General features: G+C 40.1%; 6 protein-coding genes across 13 annotated transcripts; 5 read left to right on the top strand and 1 right to left on the bottom strand.

Moving 5' to 3' along the window:
• Positions 1-25: 25 nt before the first annotated feature.
• Positions 26-11,784, bottom strand: LOC105272426 (3-hydroxyisobutyrate dehydrogenase, mitochondrial). Of its 3 annotated transcripts, none has more exons than XM_011314560.1 (7): positions 11,700-11,784; positions 1,401-1,480; positions 1,161-1,339; positions 967-1,088; positions 609-819; positions 396-522; positions 26-225 (listed from the first exon to the last, which is right to left on the bottom strand). In XM_011314560.1, exons 2-7 carry the CDS (start codon positions 1,434-1,436, stop codon positions 43-45), a joined length of 858 nt encoding a protein of 285 aa, XP_011312862.1. In that variant the 5' UTR covers positions 1,437-1,480; positions 11,700-11,784; the 3' UTR covers positions 26-42. The 3 variants fall into 3 exon arrangements, with proteins under 3 accessions (XP_011312862.1, XP_011312860.1, XP_011312861.1); XM_011314558.1 differs by lacking the exon at positions 11,700-11,784 and adding an exon at positions 2,621-2,664; XM_011314559.1 differs by lacking the exon at positions 11,700-11,784 and adding an exon at positions 1,601-1,971.
• LOC105272427 (glutamate receptor U1) lies at positions 2,714-5,867 on the top strand. 6 transcript variants are annotated; one of them, XM_011314563.1, is made up of 13 exons: positions 2,714-2,792; positions 2,935-3,238; positions 3,296-3,431; positions 3,501-3,683; positions 3,751-3,905; positions 3,992-4,088; positions 4,199-4,503; positions 4,564-4,747; positions 4,800-4,890; positions 4,949-5,098; positions 5,155-5,238; positions 5,305-5,621; positions 5,709-5,867. In XM_011314563.1, the coding sequence occupies exons 2-13, from the start codon at positions 3,070-3,072 to the stop codon at positions 5,842-5,844; spliced, it is 2,007 nt and encodes a 668-aa protein (XP_011312865.1). In that variant the 5' UTR covers positions 2,714-2,792; positions 2,935-3,069; the 3' UTR covers positions 5,845-5,867. The 6 variants fall into 6 exon arrangements, with proteins under 6 accessions (XP_011312865.1, XP_011312863.1, XP_011312866.1 ...); XM_011314561.1 differs by having other exon boundaries at positions 2,763-3,238; XM_011314564.1 differs by having other exon boundaries at positions 2,763-3,238; positions 5,698-5,800.
• LOC105272428 (probable glutamate receptor) lies at positions 7,579-9,077 on the top strand. Its single transcript, XM_011314568.1, has 6 exons — positions 7,579-7,740; positions 7,830-8,013; positions 8,070-8,160; positions 8,231-8,386; positions 8,449-8,532; positions 8,615-9,077. Exons 1-6 carry the CDS (start codon positions 7,623-7,625, stop codon positions 8,951-8,953), a joined length of 972 nt encoding a protein of 323 aa, XP_011312870.1. The 5' UTR covers positions 7,579-7,622; the 3' UTR covers positions 8,954-9,077.
• Positions 9,290-11,686, top strand: LOC105272429 (uncharacterized). Its single transcript, XM_011314569.1, has 8 exons — positions 9,290-9,609; positions 9,857-9,983; positions 10,254-10,347; positions 10,538-10,653; positions 10,750-10,983; positions 11,051-11,256; positions 11,376-11,444; positions 11,515-11,686. The coding sequence occupies exons 1-8, from the start codon at positions 9,582-9,584 to the stop codon at positions 11,655-11,657; spliced, it is 1,017 nt and encodes a 338-aa protein (XP_011312871.1). The 5' UTR covers positions 9,290-9,581; the 3' UTR covers positions 11,658-11,686.
• A 155-nt stretch (positions 11,785-11,939) lies between the features above and the next one.
• Positions 11,940-16,172, top strand: LOC105272430 (ubiquitin-protein ligase E3C). The gene is made up of 2 exons (XM_011314570.1): positions 11,940-15,451; positions 15,515-16,172. Exons 1-2 carry the CDS (start codon positions 12,413-12,415, stop codon positions 15,680-15,682), a joined length of 3,207 nt encoding a protein of 1,068 aa, XP_011312872.1. The 5' UTR covers positions 11,940-12,412; the 3' UTR covers positions 15,683-16,172.
• Positions 16,173-16,572: 400 nt separating this feature from the next.
• LOC105272425 (uncharacterized) lies at positions 16,573-18,330 on the top strand. Its single transcript, XM_011314557.1, has 2 exons — positions 16,573-17,010; positions 17,107-18,330. Exons 1-2 carry the CDS (start codon positions 16,908-16,910, stop codon positions 17,994-17,996), a joined length of 993 nt encoding a protein of 330 aa, XP_011312859.1. The 5' UTR covers positions 16,573-16,907; the 3' UTR covers positions 17,997-18,330.
• Positions 18,331-18,552: the final 222 nt, after the last annotated feature.

The raw sequence follows: 18,552 nt of genomic DNA, 5'->3' as shown, positions 1-18,552 counted from the left end.
GGTAAAAAATATAAATTCTTCCGAGTTCTGAGTCTGGAAAATTTATTTGTTGCCTCTGAGGTATTGATATACAGAGCTGAAGTCTTTGTCACCGAATCCATGGAGCATGATAGTTCTGTACACTTGTTGAGCAACAGAACCTAAAGGCGTAAGTGCATTACTCCGGGTCGCAGCTGCTTGAGCGAGGCCGAGATCTTTGCTTATCAATGAGGTCGTGAAACCCCCCTGGAATATTCCCATTTAATAATTAATTCCTAAGTATTTCAATTTAAAATGATAAATATTGATAATATTATAAATATTGAAAATTTTTGGATAACTTTCGAAAGGATTAAATATCATTTCGACCAGAAAACGAAAGGTTTCTCTATGAAATTTTTTCACGCGTGGAATACCTTGTAATCGTTGGAGCTTGGAACAGAGTCGATTATTCCAGGTACTGGAGGATTTATTTCAGATGACCAGCAGCGACCAGTGCTCGTGTTAATAATGCTGTTCATCACTTTAGGATCTAGTCCTAATCTGGAAAATCGATGAAATTCAATATCCCACTTGTTTACTATAAAAATTGGTAATTAAAAATTTCCGGTGTGATTAATGAGACTTGCCGATCGGCGAGATTGACAGCTTCAGCCACACCGATCATGCTGATAGCTAGTAACATGTTGTTGCATAATTTAGCGACCTGGCCCATGCCAACATCACCACAATGGACTACTCGTGAGCCCATGGCTTCCAGAATGGGCTTAGCTCGTTCACACTCTTGTTTTCCACCGCCTACCATAAATGTCAAGGTAGCATCACGTGCCCCTACCACTCCTACAATTCAGCAAAATCATCTAGTCATCAATTAAAAAAAAGCTCAGCTCGAGGAAGAGTCCGTGCAATTTGACAGATACAATTTACAAACACTCAAAAAATATTTCACAATTATCATTGGGATGGATTGTAGTGACTTTAATTTACCGCCTGATACTGGACCATCCAGGAACTTGGCTCCTTTCTTTAGCGTCTCTACAGAGAGTTTTTGGGAGACCAGTGGATCAATTGTACTGCTGTCAATCAATAAGGCATCCTTATTGACAGTGCTGTCCGAGAAAAATGCGAAAAAAAATTAATATTAATTGTCTCGGAGTAAATTTTTATCTTGGAAATTGTACCTCAGGAGACCATTTTTGCCAGTGTAACACTCCCACACGTGATCATTGGCAGGCAGCATTGTAATGACAATTTCGGAATTTTTGGCAACATCCGATACATTAGGAGCGGCCTTACCTCCCGCCTCAATGACATTCGTCATCGCGGATTTATTGATATCGAAAACGGTTAATTTGAATCCCTGCAATTGAAAGAGTTTTGAGAAAACAATAGATATGTCATTATTAATTTGGAATATTTACTTTTTTCAATATATTCATTGCCATACTATTTCCCATATTCCCGAGACCGATGAATCCCACGCTGGAGAAATTTCGTCGACCTAAAAACCAAAAATAACGTTGCGTAATGTACTGCACAGTGAATTTGGGACACGAAATAAATACAATTCCCTTTGAAATTTCCCATGCGATTCATGAATAAAAAAAAAAATAATATTCACTTTTGGCTGCGCAGCAAGACTTCCTCAAAGCCCCGAGAACGTTCATTGTTGCAATGACGAGTTGAAATGCCGTAAAACTTCACTCAGAGATAATGACCTCTTGAAACAGATGTAAATGAATGCACGCGAGTCGTTAACACCCAGAATAACTCCCCAAAGCTGGGTTCACTCGTAAAAATCAACGACCTAAATGAATTCTTCGAACATTCGCGGATACGATTGAATCAATGTCAATTTCTGGAATGATCGCAGCGCAAGTTGATGAAACACTGGAGACGAATGGCCTCAATTTATCGCTATTGAAAATCTTTTATTCAAAAGTATTACAACGACGTGCGTCAGGGCCGATGGAATTCAACTGATCGGTCTACTCAAAACACATTGTGAAACGATTGATAAGATAAGGAAGCAGGGGAAGGGATTGAGACATCATGAGGCCGATTATGAATTTTCATAATTGGAGAAATCGACGTTTATTCGTTTTTATGGTGCATTAGTCCTAACTGATGGGAAAATTTTATTGATTCACCGCTGATACGTTTCCCTTTAACGTATTTTTCCGCAGAAAAATCGATGTCCTCTGTTTCTAGTTTACAATTTCAAAATCTCTCATTCAATAATTTATTCATTTGGTTGAGAATTCATTAATCAGCTTAGAAATTTAATTTCTGTAGAAATTCAATAAAATTTGCTGGTGAAAGTGGTGGGTTTTTTAAAATGATATTTTCCATGCGTATTTTCCACTCGTTTGAAAGTAAACTAGTTCCCAATGATTGGACATGGAAAATTATTCCGCAGCTATTGAATCTGTCACAATTAATGATCGACTGCCATTCGCGAATCAATGGCGCCCGCAAAAATAGTTGGGCACATCAGACCTGACCCTAATGACCACACGAGTAATTTTCCCAACTGAAAGTATCACCTGATACCACACGTCAATTACCCGTCGTGTTGAATATTCCATCAATCATAACATTGAAAAAACGAAAGTGAAGAGAAGCAATTAATCTACATTACCACTGCCAACGACCATCAGTGTAGCCTTCGCGTTTATCCGCTGAATGAGCCGTTTTCTTATCACTACCACTTGGATCGGTGAAACGTAAAGTAATACATTTTTTTTTGCGCCATGCGAAATGGACATTCGCCCTGTCTATAATCGGCACGCAAATAATATCGATAAATACCGGTTAGTCATTAAGGATCTCTATAAAAATGTCACGTCACTCTGTCCTTGTTAAAAGCTTGAAATTTTTTACTTGAAAGTGTAATTTTGCAAGTGTTGTATAGAAATGGCATGAAAATGAATGATTGGAGGAAGATCCTTTCAGGAGATTTCCCATCTCTGGGACGTGATATGAAACGATGTTATTGATCGTTTGGTGTGAAGTTTAATGTCATGCAAAGGACGATGAGTCGGTCAGAGGGTTGATTATGTCCCTCGCGAGTACAGAGAGTTGAGAATAATGTGGAAATGCGCGGTGCTGGTGTACCTAGTGGCCAGTTTTGTTGGTGGAGACAGGAGTGATGTCTTGATTGATATCGAAGGATCGTCTTGGCTGCAGAATGAACACCTCGGCGAGATGATTGATCATTCCTTCGAGGGCTCCAGGTGTTGCAATGTCTTCGTCAAGGGTAATGGCACGGTAGTTCATTCTTAGTTGTTGCGATAAGATCAATTTGTTGTTGCAGGGGATAATCGTGCACTTTTCCGACAGTTCATCGAATTATATGGGCATGATTACACCCTGGGGGCAATCAATCGCAAGTGTTATGCGTATTTTTTACTCGCCAAAGATCCGGCGCACCTCATCGCCGGCATTGCAAAGTTGAGATGCTAACAATTTTTTTTATAAATTAATATGGCTATATTCATTACATCTCGTAATTTTCATAGAATTCCTACAATTATCGCATTGACCCAAATTCTCGTGATTGTCGATGCTGAAATTACGGAGAATTCTCGTCTATTCAATGTCTCATTTTATAAGAACGCGAACGTGAATATTATTTCGCGATCAGGCATGTGGAGCCTATCCGAGATGTTCCTCCGTCCCAGAATATTCAAAAATGTAGTCAGGTGAGAATCTGATAACAACGAATTCCCAGGGATACAGAACAAGAGTGTAATTATATTTGATTGACAGACCCTCAGATATGAGACACAGCCGGGGGATTGTTAACTTGGAAGGCCGGCAATTACAGGTCGCCACATTTTATGTCCCACCCCTGTCTTATCTATCAACCAGTGATAACAAAACGGTGGAACAAGTCGAGGGGGAATTTTTCTCATCAAATAATCGTAATTAATTTGCCTCATTAAATATTCAGAAAAAAAGTTAGATTTCAAATGAATTTTTTCCTACATAATATTTTATTTCTCCCAAGCACTGGAATGGGACGGGGTTGAGGTGAAATTATTTATGATGATGGCGAAGCGATTGAATTTTACGTGGATGATTCGAAAACCCAACGGGGGATATCGGTAAGGCAAATTAGTAAAAAATTATTAATAACGCAATAATAATGGTGCTTTCGCTTAATTCCTCAATATGAAGCCGACGTAGAATGAAATTTATTCATTCGTATTGGTAGATATGGGAGAGCCAGGAATTCCACGTGGGAGGGAGGAATGATAGGTCAATTATTCAGGAAAGAAGTGGATCTTGCGTTTGGGGGAATTTGGTTCATGCACGATCCGTACAGATATGTGAATTTATCAGTGCCCTGGTATCAAGTGTCGATTCACTTTCTGGTACCCCGACCCCAACCGATCACCAACTTCTGGGCCCTAACCAGACCAATTACCGTACATGTCTGGATTGCAGTGGTCACTACTGTCATTGTCCAGAGCCTCCATGTTTGGGTGAAGGCGTGGATCAACCCTAAAGTACCTTCAAGTAAACACCGACTAAAATAATTAAAATACGTTATATAATTCTTTAAAAAAATTCTGGTAGGATTCAGAAGTTTCGCCAATACCCTGACGGAATTGATCGGTCGACTGGTGGGCTTGTGGGCCCCTCAAAAAACCGATGGCCTCAGAGTTCAGCTACACCTCTGGCATTTCGCTGGACTTCTGATTGTCACAGCTTATTGCAGCAGTCTGGCTGCAAGACTCACCACTCCAGACTACGAGAACAGGTGGGACAGAAATCCTATCGAGCCACAAGATCTGATTGCTCTATTCTTTCAGAATCGACACACCTGACCAATTTCTGAAAACTAATCTGACGTGGGGGCGAGAGGGCCCAATCCCCAAGTTCGATGACTACTTCGAGGAGAAGGTGAGTGGGAAAATAACGTGCCACCTATCTGGCTATAATTCCCGGAATATTCTTCCAGTACCGTGAAAAAATGATGAGAAAATTCAAGAGTGAAAAATCGCTGGACGACAGGAAAGAAAAAATAGACCGAGGAAATTACGCCATCGTTGGAAGAATCATCAATTGCATTTTCTTTCCCGAGAATGACGTCAGCGCATCCGATCTTCGAGTAAATATGAGTGACACTCACACTACTCCAAAAAATATGAATTATTCCATTTTTAGGATTACAGAGTGATGAAAGAACCTTTCGGAAAATACTACCTCTCATTCGCGACTCAGCCCTGGCTTGTGTTGTCACTCAATAAAGTAATTATTAATTTATTCAATTGGAAAGCTTTCTACTGGAATTCTAGAGCCTTCTGAAAATCGTAGATGATGACAAGATTGATAGAGCACGGTTTCACCGCCTTCCACTTGAAAGATGTCATTCACAGAAGAACGAGTACAAGTCTCCGAGAAGTTCTGATTGAGCGCGATGGTGATAATTCAGATGGACCAGTTCCCTTGAAACTGAAACCCCTGGGGGCAGGGTTCATCGTCCTGTTCCTCGGTCTCACGACAGCAACAATCGTTTTCTACTTTGAAATCAGGAGAAAGGACAATGATAAATGGCCGTCCCGGCACCATCGGAGAAGGCCTGAACACAATTCAAAAAATTGGAATACTCGGAGAAGACCGCGGAACCCATGGTGATTTATTGAATCTACTTAATACGTATTTATCGTGAATGTAATGGAGTTAGTACACCGTGTCTTGGTTGATTAGGCCCATCTTAGTTCCAGATTGAATCCCGCAGCTGCACCGAAGACTGAAATATGGAGAAATGGACCGAACGTTTCAAGCGATTTCTTTCTCCTTCGTAATCGTAACTCAAACCAAATCATTTTTCTAGATGTACGCATCCATGAATAAATAAATTATTTAAAATACTCACACCATTGGTCTTTCATTAATTTCCCAATAAATCAATAAATATTATTTAATTCGTATGGGAACTCCATAAGATTGATTACAATCGCTCGGTGACAGGAGGGCTTGACCAAAAATGCAAGTATCATCTGGTAATTGGTTTCATATGAGTTCTTCGTATTTACATCATTACTATTTAATAGTGTGACGGTTCTGGAATGGCAGTCTGATAAGTCACTGATAATCGTTGAGGTGAATTTGGACGGACTGACTTTGTCATGATCCAAGAAAAAAGAGTGAAGTTCCAACGTCTGAGCTTGCACGGTACAAGTTAATTTTGGAGAGCAGAATTAAAACTTCATCAACAAATATCCTTCATCTCGATTTTAATCTGGATACTGTGATTTTTGTAGTTTGACGATGAAAATAATAAGTTTTATTGTTTATTGTCACTTGTGGAAGTATTTAATTATTCTCCAGCCTGTCGACAGTGTTGTGACCGGAGGGAGAGGATATATGAATATTAATAATAATCCTGGGTGGTGGGTGGGGGATGAAGATTTTAAAATGATAATGAAATATTCCTATCCATTTTCCACGTGCTGCAATTTTTTCGTCAATGGTACATTGAAGACGACACATTTATCAGAAATAATTAGAATTGTTATGACAATTCTTGGCTTTTATTTGATTTTTTTTTTCGTGCATGTAGGAACGACAGAGGGAATTGAAATTATGTTTAATCAATTCATCAACTTGTATCCGTTTGATTACACGATTGGAATGATTTTGTACGAATGCAAAGGGTATTTTATGCTGGCATCCGCTGAAGAAATACTGATTCAAGCTCTGAAATGGTGAATCTGAGGGCTGGATTTGAAAAATACTAGAATTACAATAATCTGAAATACTTTTCAATCCTCCAGGGTACCCACTGCTATTTCTACGACAGAAATTCTGATAATGGTCGATGGTCCCGTGTCAGATAATTCATCTCTCCTCAACATCAGTCTCTTCAAAAATTCTAACGTCAATATTGTTTCACGCTCAGGCAGCTGGAGCTTATCAGAAAATTTTCTGCTTCCTCGAAAATTCAAACGTGTTTACAGGTGCATTAAATTATTTTTTTTTTTTAGTAATTGATAAAAAATAATCACAATATTGCCACCACGAAAACCTGAACTGAATTTTCAGGCCCTCGGAGATGGTTCACAAAACCGGCATCGTCAACCTCGAGGGCCGTCAATTAATTGTGGGAACATTTTACCGCCCCCCATTCTCGTATTTATCAACATCTATCAACAAGACCGTAAATGGAGTGCAGGGCCAGTACTACCTGGCAAATAACGGTATATCATTTATTACTCCATTGCTGTTTTCATTTCTCTCTTCATATTGTTATCAATCCGTTTTTCTCCGCACAAGGCGAGATGGATGGAATTGAAGTGAAATTGTTCCTGATAATGGCTGAGCAACTCAACTTCACATGGATAATGAGAAAACCCGATGAGCCGCCGGGGTGAAAGAAATTTATTAATCCAGTAGAAATAGAGTTCCATTGATTTGAATTTTCATGAATTTTTGTTATTAGGTATTACGGATTTCCGACAAGGGTCGGGTGGAAAGGTGGACTGACCGGTTTGGTATTCAAGAAAGAAGTTGATTTAGCCTTCGGCGAGATATTCCTTGAAAAGACGCAAAATGATTTTGTGAATTTATCGACGCCGTGGTGGCAAGTATTAGGAACATTCCTAGTGCCTCGGCCAAAACCCATTGTGAATATGTGGGCCCTCCTGGAGCCTTTTTCACTAAGTCTTTGGTTCGCGGTTGTAGTGATTACTATTCTCATGAGCATTGCCCTGTGGAAACAGGCGTGGATCGACCCCAGAGTCCCTAAGAGTAATCATCCCATTGTCATTCCGAGTTAATTATAAAATAATAATTAAGTCCGAATAGGTCTGATAATTTTTATCCACGTCTTCTTCAAGGATTTAAGAGCTATATTAATGCAATTACGGAGTTGATGGGGCGTCTTGTGGGTTCATGGGCGCCAAGAAAAATAAAAGGACTCAGAGTTCAACTCCAGTTGTGGCATTTCGCTGGACTATTGTTGGTCACAGCTTACTCCAGTAGTCTAGCTGCAATATTGACAACCCCAGATTATGAACCAAGGTATTATAGCATTAAGCTTTCGGAAGGATACAGTATTTCTTAGGTTGTGCTTTCAGGATTGACACGGCTAAAAATTTCATCGAATCTAATCTGACCTGGGGCAGCTACGGTGCACCAAGAAACTTAAAATTTTTTTTCGACATGAATGTAAATCATAAATATAGATAGCGCGAGGAATGAGGCGAGAAAAAATTTATCAGCGAATATTTTTGTTCAGGATACGTATGCCAAGCAAATACCCAGAAAATTACGGTACGAAGCCAATGAACAGGAGAGAGGCCGCAATATTTTGAGTAAAAATTATGCCATTTACGGCAGAATTGGTCATAAAATTTTTTTCCCCGTTGCTCCTGTCAACGGCAGAGATCTCAATGTAAATAATTATTGAGGAATTATTGCTTTTCAACCAGCTCATGATAATTGATAATTTTTCAGAATTACAGATTAATGCGAGAACCGACTTCCAAGTTCTTTCTCTCGTTCATCACTCAACCGTGGCTTGTCAACTCCATTGATACTGTAATTAATTTTTCCTCCAACTTATAACAAATTTTTTTATTAAGGTAAATGCTAACAGCAATTAATTCTTCAAAACCTTCAGATGGTTTCGCGATTGATTGAGAGTGGCTTCGCGGAATATCACATTCGCGATATTATTCGTCGCCGGTTTACCACTGATTTTCGAAGTGTTTTCATCGAGCACGATGTGGAAAACAAGGACAAGCCACAGCCGTTGGAGCTTAAACCACTTGGGGTAGCTTTCATAGTACTTTTTATAGGGTACTTTGTGGCCACTGCAGTGTTCTTATTCGAGGTGAGAGCCAGAAAGAATGAGAAAGCAGTTGCCAAGGGAAAGGTGAATATTCAACGAAGGATAAACCAACGAGTGAGGAAGTTACAATTGAAATATTTCATTCGAAGATGCATTTTCCAGAGGTGAATGTAAACATTATTTTTAAAATCTCTTCAAGATTATTTTCAAGTGAATTATGTACTCAGTGAATGATGAATCAATTAATCATAGGGTGGCTAAACAATAAATCAGTTATTCTTTTACTTCTTAAGAGATTGGTTTGATATTTTCCTTCCCGCTTTCCTCCACTATTTATCAATTCATTCACAGGTTTTTTTTATAAAATATTTTGTTATATGAATTTGGTCTCAGTGTGGAGAACTGTCACAATAATTTAGGAAGGGACGAAGAGAACGTCAGAGGGGGCCCGACCGTTTTTTATTGCACTCCCTCCAGTCCAGTTGTGGAATTCTCCATGTGGTAGAATACCCCAGTCTACCTGTCGAGAGTCAAATAATCCGGTTGACTCTCTCCTCTACAGAGCAGTCTCTGCCTTACGCATGTTTGTATAAAACAAATGTGTACTTATTAAAAATACTTTTTGGTTTTTCAAAATGTGTTACTACCTGATTCAGTTTCAAAAGAAATAGGCATAGCTTCGGATACAGGCTATTACATTGTAGCCTTGAACGAGCGCTCAAGTGATCGGCCCCACAATTAGTTTTAATCATTTCCTCTGGTGTTTCACAGTAGGAGAAATATTTTGTGCTTCAGAATGCTCCGTAAACAATCCATCAATGACGGTATGTTTTTCCAGTTTTCTATTCGAAAATTGTGGAGTGCATAGAGTAGATTGTAATCGGAAAAAATCATCTGTTAATTAAATTCATGTGCACCAGATACGTTTGTGTGAAATAAGAATTTAAAATTGAGTATTCGGATTTTAGGTGACCATTTTAGGCAGTCAGTTGTCCTGGGGAGAGTATTTACCTGGTGGAAATAATATTTTTTCTTAATTTTTCAATATTCTCGAGTTTTTTTCTATTACAGCCCAATCAGCCACCGTTGACCTACATTTCTCGGAGCTAATCGACGATATCAGTGTCATCGATGAGACACATAGAGAATTTACGAAAGATGATTTGCCAGAGTGGTTCGATAAAAAATTATTCAAAGCGTAAGTTTCGATTTCATTGCCGAGATTGGCAAAATGGACTTATTTAAAATAATAGAATATCACAAAAATTTCTAGAGAGTTCTCAATTCATATAAAATTTGAAGGCGATAGGTTTTCCTTTGAATTGTTTCACACTGCTATCGCTGTTTTCAGACAATATTGAATTTAATATCGCACTTCTGGAACTGCGTAATAGACGCATATGCATGACTGTGCATTTTTTTAAATAGCGTATTCCAAAGCAATTGACATAGCCTTGACTTATTCCAGCGGCCAGGATTACTACTGCAGAAATTTATTGGGAAGTGGTATGAGTGCTATGTGTGGACTCCTCGCGGTATTAATTATCCCGTCTATTCTTCGAGTGAGATATAATAAAAAATTATTATTGTCTACTGTTGGCTGTGATTTGCGTGAAATGGAGTTGCAAAGATGTTTTTGTAGCCAATTAAATTTCAATATCAAATAATAATAGTTATTTAGATAAATTGTAATTGATCTGAAGTGAAAATTCTTCTCACTTCAGGAATCCGCTACTGAATTGCTTTTTGCAGGTATTAATATGGACGAAAAAAAGTGGAACTCCTTGTACAGCGTTCAGTAGGTACCTGGAAACTCTACTGCATACGTATTATCTATTCGCGTCTGACATTGACGATCCGAACTCCAGGTAGAGCATATCAAAACACAAAAATTCCACTATATCTTTTCTTTATGGTCATTCAAGATTTTCGTGAAGAGAGTTCTGATGATTTTTTGACTTCAGGTTTTGGAAATCGATAAATGAGATAAGGTACATGCACTCGACGAGTAGTCGAAAATCCAGGAATGCTGGAATCGGGGGGATTACACAGCGCGATATGGCCCTGACCCAATTTGGTTTTATGGGATATGCCCTGATTGCCCCTGAAAAATTAGCCCTGACAAATGAGAAACACGAGAGAGAAGGTCTCAACCATTTCTGGAGGATTGTTGGGCATGCCATTGGAATATCTGACCGGTGAGACAATTCATCTTACTGATAAAAAAATTTACTGAATAATTTCTCAATATTCAACGGATTATAGACTCAATATTTGTCGAAAAAATGAAGTGGAGACGACTGAACTCTGCAGAAGACTGAACAAGGAAGTATTTGGGCCACACATGAAAAATCGCCCCGTGAATTTTCCAGAAATGGCAGGTGCCATGCTAGACGGTATGTGGTGTGTCGATCCTGTCCTCAATTACGACTCTTTCATGAGTTTTTGGTACGACCTGAGTGGATTGTCGTGTGAGTATCCCCCGGGGTCACGAATCTTTAACGATTTCACTGAATTTCCATTTTTCTAAACTGCCAATACAACCCTATCCGAATTTTATTAATTTTTTTTTGTTCGCTCAATATTCTAGATGATAAACCACTAGGTCTCGTCAGCAGAGTAAATTCCGCATATAGAGCATGCATTTTATATCTCATGGGTAAATGAATCATCAAGTTTTGATATACAATGGCTGGTAACCACTTCTCTAAGAATATCATTCATTCCAGCAACTCCGGGCATCGGTTTTCTTGTGAGAAATTGGTTCAATTACTACCTGAGATTTAACTACTGGCTTCTGGAACACTGGCGAATCATCGGGTGCATTCGCTTTGGCAAGAAGCAATCGGAAATCCATTTATATAGAAAATGAAAGTTAAAATAATTAATAATAGTTCATAATATTGTTCGTTACCTTTTTTATCCTCCAAGCTATTCTACCAATATTATGATTTTTATTTTATTGGTTAACTGCTGATTTATCATACATCGGATGTTTATATTAAATAAAATTGTCAATTTTCAATAAAATTTTCAAGACTATTCAATGCCGAATATCTCAGTAGAGAACAATGACATGGAAAACGAGCACCAATTCAAACAGATTGTCTTCCCGCTCTATACGACACGAATCAGAAAAACCGTGAAAAATTATTTACAACTCACGTACGAAGTACATAACCCTGACACAAACACCCTCATCGTTGAAGCCATTACTGTTATCAATGATAGTCCCGTAAGTGCACACACCTAGACTCCCTAACCATAATTAAAAAACGTCATCGTCATTTTCCCGAAAATTCACGAATCGCCCATGACTTCACTATATCCATTAGTGGACGTCCCTTTAACCTAACTCTCAGACTGAGTGCTGCAAAACGAAAAATCGAGTGAACTCAATGAAAAAAAATCCGTCACCCCAAAAAAGATAGCTCCAAACGACCAATTGAATGTCAATAAACAATCAGAAAAATCAGATTGAATAGAAGATTGAGACTAACCAAAATTACCTGGAATAAATGAACAATCAGTGAAAGAGTGTGATTTTCCCACAATGTCATTAACTTGTAAAACCTCAAGGTGGTGTTAACAACCGATAAAAAAAAATTATCACTCTGGTGATGCAAAATGTACAGTTTCGAGGGTGATTATCGTCGCAGACCCCAGCAGAATTTGGCTGGTGCTAGTCGGAGGGATGAGAAAGCAGCTCTGCTCCAGCATGCCCAACTGGAACGTAATAAACGTGAGCAACAACGTAAACGTCAGAATGCAGCCCTGAAGATTCACGCCCAAACCCGGAGTTACCTGGTGCGCCAATCGGCAAAGAGAAACTGCAGAATTGAATTCGACAGGGCCAGGGCCCAGGTTCAGAGTAAACTCCAGGTGAACGATCTAATACCGTACATAAGAACCCTTTTATTTTTCTACGATGCCAAGATTGATTATGAGAGGCTCATCTGGCTTCTGGAGCACATTCTATCGAACAAGGAGAAAATCCTCAACAGATACAGCAATACGGACTGGCTCTGGCGACTTCGGTGGATTCTCAAGTTGTGTTTACAGTTTATTGTCGAGATAACCAATATCAACAGACAAATATCGACAGCCCTGCCCTTGAGAGTTCTCGAGAGTTTCATAAATGACACACAAGCCACGAAGAATAATAATGATACCTGCAGAAATCACCTGAGGGATATTCTTAAGTATTTGGTACTGAATTCGTACTTCTGGAATGTCAAGAAGCTCCTTGAGGAGAGCATTCCACCATTGGACGAGTCCACGTCGACACCTCCAACTCCCAGAGTCAAATGTTACTTTGACCTGATAAAACAGCCTCTGGTCCTCTCCACAGACACCAAATACGACAACGATTTTGCAATGATTGTTATCAAGGAGTTTGTCAATACTATTCTCGTCCCCAGGATGTCGGATCCTGTGAGATTATTCCTGATACCATCATTGTCAGAGCTCTCGAGTTTTCCATATGCCGAGTTAATATGCTGCATCAATAGACTGGAGATTGTTCCTACCCGGAGTCTTCTGTACGCGGTGTTATCACTGGAGCCCACGAATTTTAATCCCTCGTCGTCTGACACTGTCCTGGTAAATTATATCCAGGTCCTCGCCTCCCTGACATCCACAACCCTGGGACCACTGCCCTCAGAGACTCCTGCCAATGATATTGTGGAGGACGATGACATGAGTATCTCTGACACTGAGGCGGTTATGGTGGATCAGAGTCAGGTGGAGATAATGCTCCAGTGTATAAAAATGTTAAATGAGGACGACAGAGTTCACAGGATTCTCACGTCTCTGGACAAGAGTGAGGATCAGGCTATGCTCCAGTCCCTCTGTCAACTCTGTCACAATCTCCTGAGAACTGACAAGCTCGCGTCTCACAAGTACAAACTCCTGTACATGCTGGCATTCAAACCAGAATTTGTGAGGAGACTCTGGAGTGCGCTGATTACCACGAAACAGACGTCAATATTCGGTGGTGGATCCACTCCACTCGTTCAGATAATGTCCAGGGGTATAGCACCAACAGCTGAGGACTCAAAAAACATAGCTTCCTTGATTGCTGTCTTCTGTTCACTCTTCAGTCTGCTAATAGCCACGCTCCACGACTCGGAATTTTTCACAGAGGCCAAGGAGACCTCCATGGAGGATGAGGAGCCTGAGAACGAGAGGACAGCAATGCCCTTCACAACCGGTGAGCTCGTGCCGCTCTCGGATTATTTGAAAGGCGTTTGTCTGGGACTCGTGGAGTTGGCCTTCCCCGACTGTCGACCCACTGTCAGGGATGACTACAAGAGGGCTGTTCTCGGTCCATCTACAAAACTTCTCCAGGACAAGCAGGACACACAAATGTGGGTACATCTGTTCAAGGCGACGTCTGGACTCCTCAGGCAACTCCACACGCGAGATCTCAGACGACAATTCTGCCCAGATGGACACTGGATCACCTCCAACATTCCTATTCCTCTGGATAAGCCTCAGGATATCACCTGGAGGAGGAGAACCAGTCGCACGAGTTACTCGCCATTTCAGGGCCTCAGGAGCCTTACCCAGGATCAGGAGGAGAGTGAGCATGGTCCTCCACTGTCTACCAAGGAGATTAGAATGTTGACGCTCCTCCGGGAGGTGCCCTTCATCGTTCCCTTTAATGATCGAGTTATGGTTCTCCAGTCATTGATCTACAGAGATAAAATGGAGCACCAGGGTGAGCTCACGCACTTCATGCAAGGCCCCTCCATACAAATATCCGTCAGGAGGAATTATCTGTACGAAGATGCCCTCGACAAACTCTCCTCTGAGAATGAACCTGAATTGAGGCTCAAGATGAGGGTACAGCTAGTGAATACTGCTGGGGTCGAGGAAGCTGGAGTCGATGGTGGAGGTCTCTTCAGGGAATTTCTCTCTGAATTGTTGAAAACCAGCTTCGATCCTAACAGGGGGTTCTTCAGGCTCACAAAGGACAACATGTTGTATCCTAATCCCACTGTTCATCTTCTCGTTGATGATTTCCCCAAGCACTATTACTTCATCGGGAGGATGATGGGAAAGGCTATCTATGAAAATTTACTCGTGGAGCTGCCTTTTGCTGAATTTTTCCTGTCGAAAATTGTGGGTCGACAGTCGGATGTTGATGTTCATCATTTGGCCTCGCTAGATCCTGTCATGTACAGAAATCTTTTGTACTTGAAGAGTTATAAGGGAGATGTTTCGGACTTGGGGCTTGACTTCACTGTACTCTCTGATGAACTCGGGGAGAGAAGAATCGATGAACTGAAGCCCAAGGGTTCACAAATACCTGTGACCAATGACAACAGGATCGAGTATATTCATCTCATGGCGGATTATAAGCTTAATAAAGAAATCAGGCCTCAGTGCTTTGCTTTCAAACAGGGAATTGCTAATGTTATACCCTTGGAGTGGCTGCAGATGTTTAATAATAAGGAGATGCAGGTACTCATCTCGGGGGCACAAATACCTGTCGATGTTGATGATTTGAAAATGCATACGAATTATACCGGGGGCTATGCGCCTGATCACCCGACCATTACTGCTTTCTGGAGGGTCGTCGAAGGATTCACTAACAAGCAGAAGGGACAGCTCCTCAAGTTTGTTACCAGCTGTAGTCGACCTCCTCTTCTGGGGTTTAAGGTAATTCGTTATTTGTCTATTCGAAACTTGATTCATTAATTAAACTGATTTTTTGGGGGACAGGAATTGGATCCACCGTTCTGCATACAACATGCAGGTACCATCGATCGACTCCCAACATCGAGTACCTGCATGAATCTTTTGAAACTGCCAGAATTCCTAGACGAATCCACACTGCGTGAAAAATTACTGTACGCCATCCAAGCTGGTGCTGGATTTGAACTCAGCTAATTGGGCCCATCGAACAAGAAGCAAAATGCTTTTTATTTTGTCTTCGTCTGCTGTTTTTGCTGTCGTTGTTCTGACAGGAATAATTAAAGACTGTGCCATTAAAATATCTACAATTCTCGGGGACTTTGTGGAGATGATATTGAATATATTCAATAGATCGAAATGGGACGAAATTGTTTAACGTAGGGAATCATGTATCTGAGAAGAATTTATTTAATTTCAATGGGGAGTGGGAGTGGGCGCCTCGTAGATGATATTTTTAGGTAATTGTAAATTATGTAGATCAACTAGTATGTTTAATTTCCAACGCTGGTACATCGATTTATTCATGAGAATAATTTAACGAGTATTCAGAGGAAATGAACGTGTGAGGGCTAGAGTTGTGTATAGAGGATAATTGAATTTTTGCGCTGCACTGTGTGGTGTATATGTGAAATCAAGTAATTCTTCTACGGTGTCATAGTGAAATAAATGTCAGATATTGATGTAATTGTTAGATCAGTCTCAGTGGACTGATTATTTTTGTTTTTTCTCCAATTACAAAACCTTGTGATATATGGATATATTATTATATAAACATATTTTTCGTCTTGATGAATCTTTCTTATTATTGTATATGTGAAATTTGAGACATTAAAATGTAACCGGGGCCATGGTGAAAAGGTAAATGTTGTGCTATATTTTCATGACCAATTAATTTTTTTTTTCAATATTTTACAGCCGCTGAAATAATAAAAAATTCTAAGATGAGATATACTCGAAGGAGAGTTGACAAACTTATTTGACAAACTTTTTGAAAAATTTATATTCAAAATTACTAATATTCGCGGGGTTGAGCTGCCTCTGGTCGATGGAAACGAACCTGAAGCTCATAAAAAAAAAATGTCGATTTTGCGCGAAACATAATGAATCACTGACACTTATTAACGGTTTTCCCGCGCGTCCCGTACGACTTATTCCGCGTAATGCGTTTTTCCTTCGATCTATTATATTTTAAAGCATTGATTTGCTTTAAATAGAACGCACGATATCAATTTCTGTATCGAATAAATTCGGGAGAGTGAAGGGTTGTAGTTTTGCGTGTATTGGATTGCCAGCGGCGTAGGTTATAAAGGCAGTCATAAGGTCAACAAACGCACACCCTCCTATTTTTCTGGTGAATAAGTGGATAGAAAATATTTACATGTGATTGTTCGGGGATAAACAATCGTTTGACTCGATTCAGATGATGACAACACCAACGCGGGAAACTCTCCATCGACGTCGGAGATCACTGAGACAAGCACTTGCTGTCATACCAGATATTACGAGTCTCAGTGTATCACCAGGTAATGGAATTTCCATGATTTTTTTCCTCCCTCACCTTTCATGTGTTACAAAACGCGAACATTCCATATTCTTGAGGATTAAATAAATTTTTCCAGGCTCTCCTCTTCCATCAGACGTCAACACTATCAATAACAGGTACAGCCGAGACTCATGGAGTCCAGCACCCAGTCCCGACGAGTTGGTGATCCAGAAACGCGGTCGGAGGAGCAAAAGCATCGTCTGGTCACCAGAAGTCGATGCAAAACGAGATAGTCTATTGAGTCTCTCCCTGAGGGATCGCACGCCCGTGAAAAGTCCCACAAAGGCATCGACGCACCTCAAAAGCACGCCGAGGAAACGGCTTCTCCTAGACGATAATAACGACACGACCCCGGACAAAACCAGGGTCAATGAGAGAGAGGGTGAGAAGCAGTTTACTGGGAGTTTGATGAATGGTTTGCGAGGTCTCAGTAATGAACAGCTGACCAAGGTCATCATGGATCTGGTGTCCATGCAGGAGGATGGGGCACTCAGCCTCGATGATAAACTCAGGGATATCGTCATCAAAAGAATGCCTGTCGCTGATGTCCAGCCCCTCAGAGAGAGGCTGACACTTCTCAGGCAGAATGTCTCTGAGAGTTTGATGTCTCTCGAGGGCAACTATGAGTTCCCTTACAACCGAGCGTCTGTTCATCTTGAAACGTATCAGAAAACTCTGATTGAACAAGGCATTAAATTAATAGAATCCCAGCACTGGACCGCAGCAATGCAGTACGTGTTCCTGGCGTGGCCCATCACAAAGGATTTGCCAAAGTGCCCATCCCCAGACGATACGACTCGCAAGTGTTTCCAGAGTTTAACACAAATCTGCAAGGACGCCCTGGTAAACGGAAATTTTGTCAATTCAACGTTGGAAGTATTCGCCAGTAGGATGGATACGATGGTCCATGACTGCAACGAGATGAAGATCTGTCAGCAAATGGCCAAGGAGATGATGAGGCCCTAGTTGAATCACCGTATTTAATTCGCATTAATCTCTATTTTTTTATTATAATCGACTCAGTGCCTTGAATAATCGATTCCAAAAGGAGAACTGCGCAGTTACCAGATTTTCAATAATTTCACAAGTTTTTTATTTTTTTATCCGTCAGATTCAACTACCAAATTTATGAAATAGCGAAAATTGTTCCACTTCTCCAGATCCGTATTTAATTCTCCTGTTTTGTTTAAATTAGTTGATCATTATTTTCATACCTTACTCGAGTATTATGTAATCATCATATTTTTCAAGTTAATAAATTTTTCCCTGGATACAGGAATTTTGTAAAAAATCTCGTACAGTTATTTATATTTTTACAATTAAAAAGATGGTCTTATTACAGAGGTGTTCCACTATTTTTTTCCCGGCTATAATTTCTGATTCAATTTGATTTTTATTTCTCTCGAATTTTTTCAATTCGATTTTTGAGCGGTAGCCATTATGTTTACCTTTATGTATAACGCAAGAATAATCGTGTAGGTCGGTGCAGCAGATGTCTTCCTCATTTTAAACAGTCAAGTAA

The sequence above is a fragment of the Fopius arisanus genome, unplaced genomic scaffold (assembly GCF_000806365.1).
Source record: "Fopius arisanus strain USDA-PBARC FA_bdor unplaced genomic scaffold, ASM80636v1 scaffold00173, whole genome shotgun sequence".
Classification (NCBI taxonomy): domain Eukaryota; kingdom Metazoa; phylum Arthropoda; class Insecta; order Hymenoptera; family Braconidae; genus Fopius; species Fopius arisanus.
The sequence above is the reverse complement of the archived record's forward strand: the minus strand, read 5'-3'. Positions and strand labels throughout refer to the sequence as shown.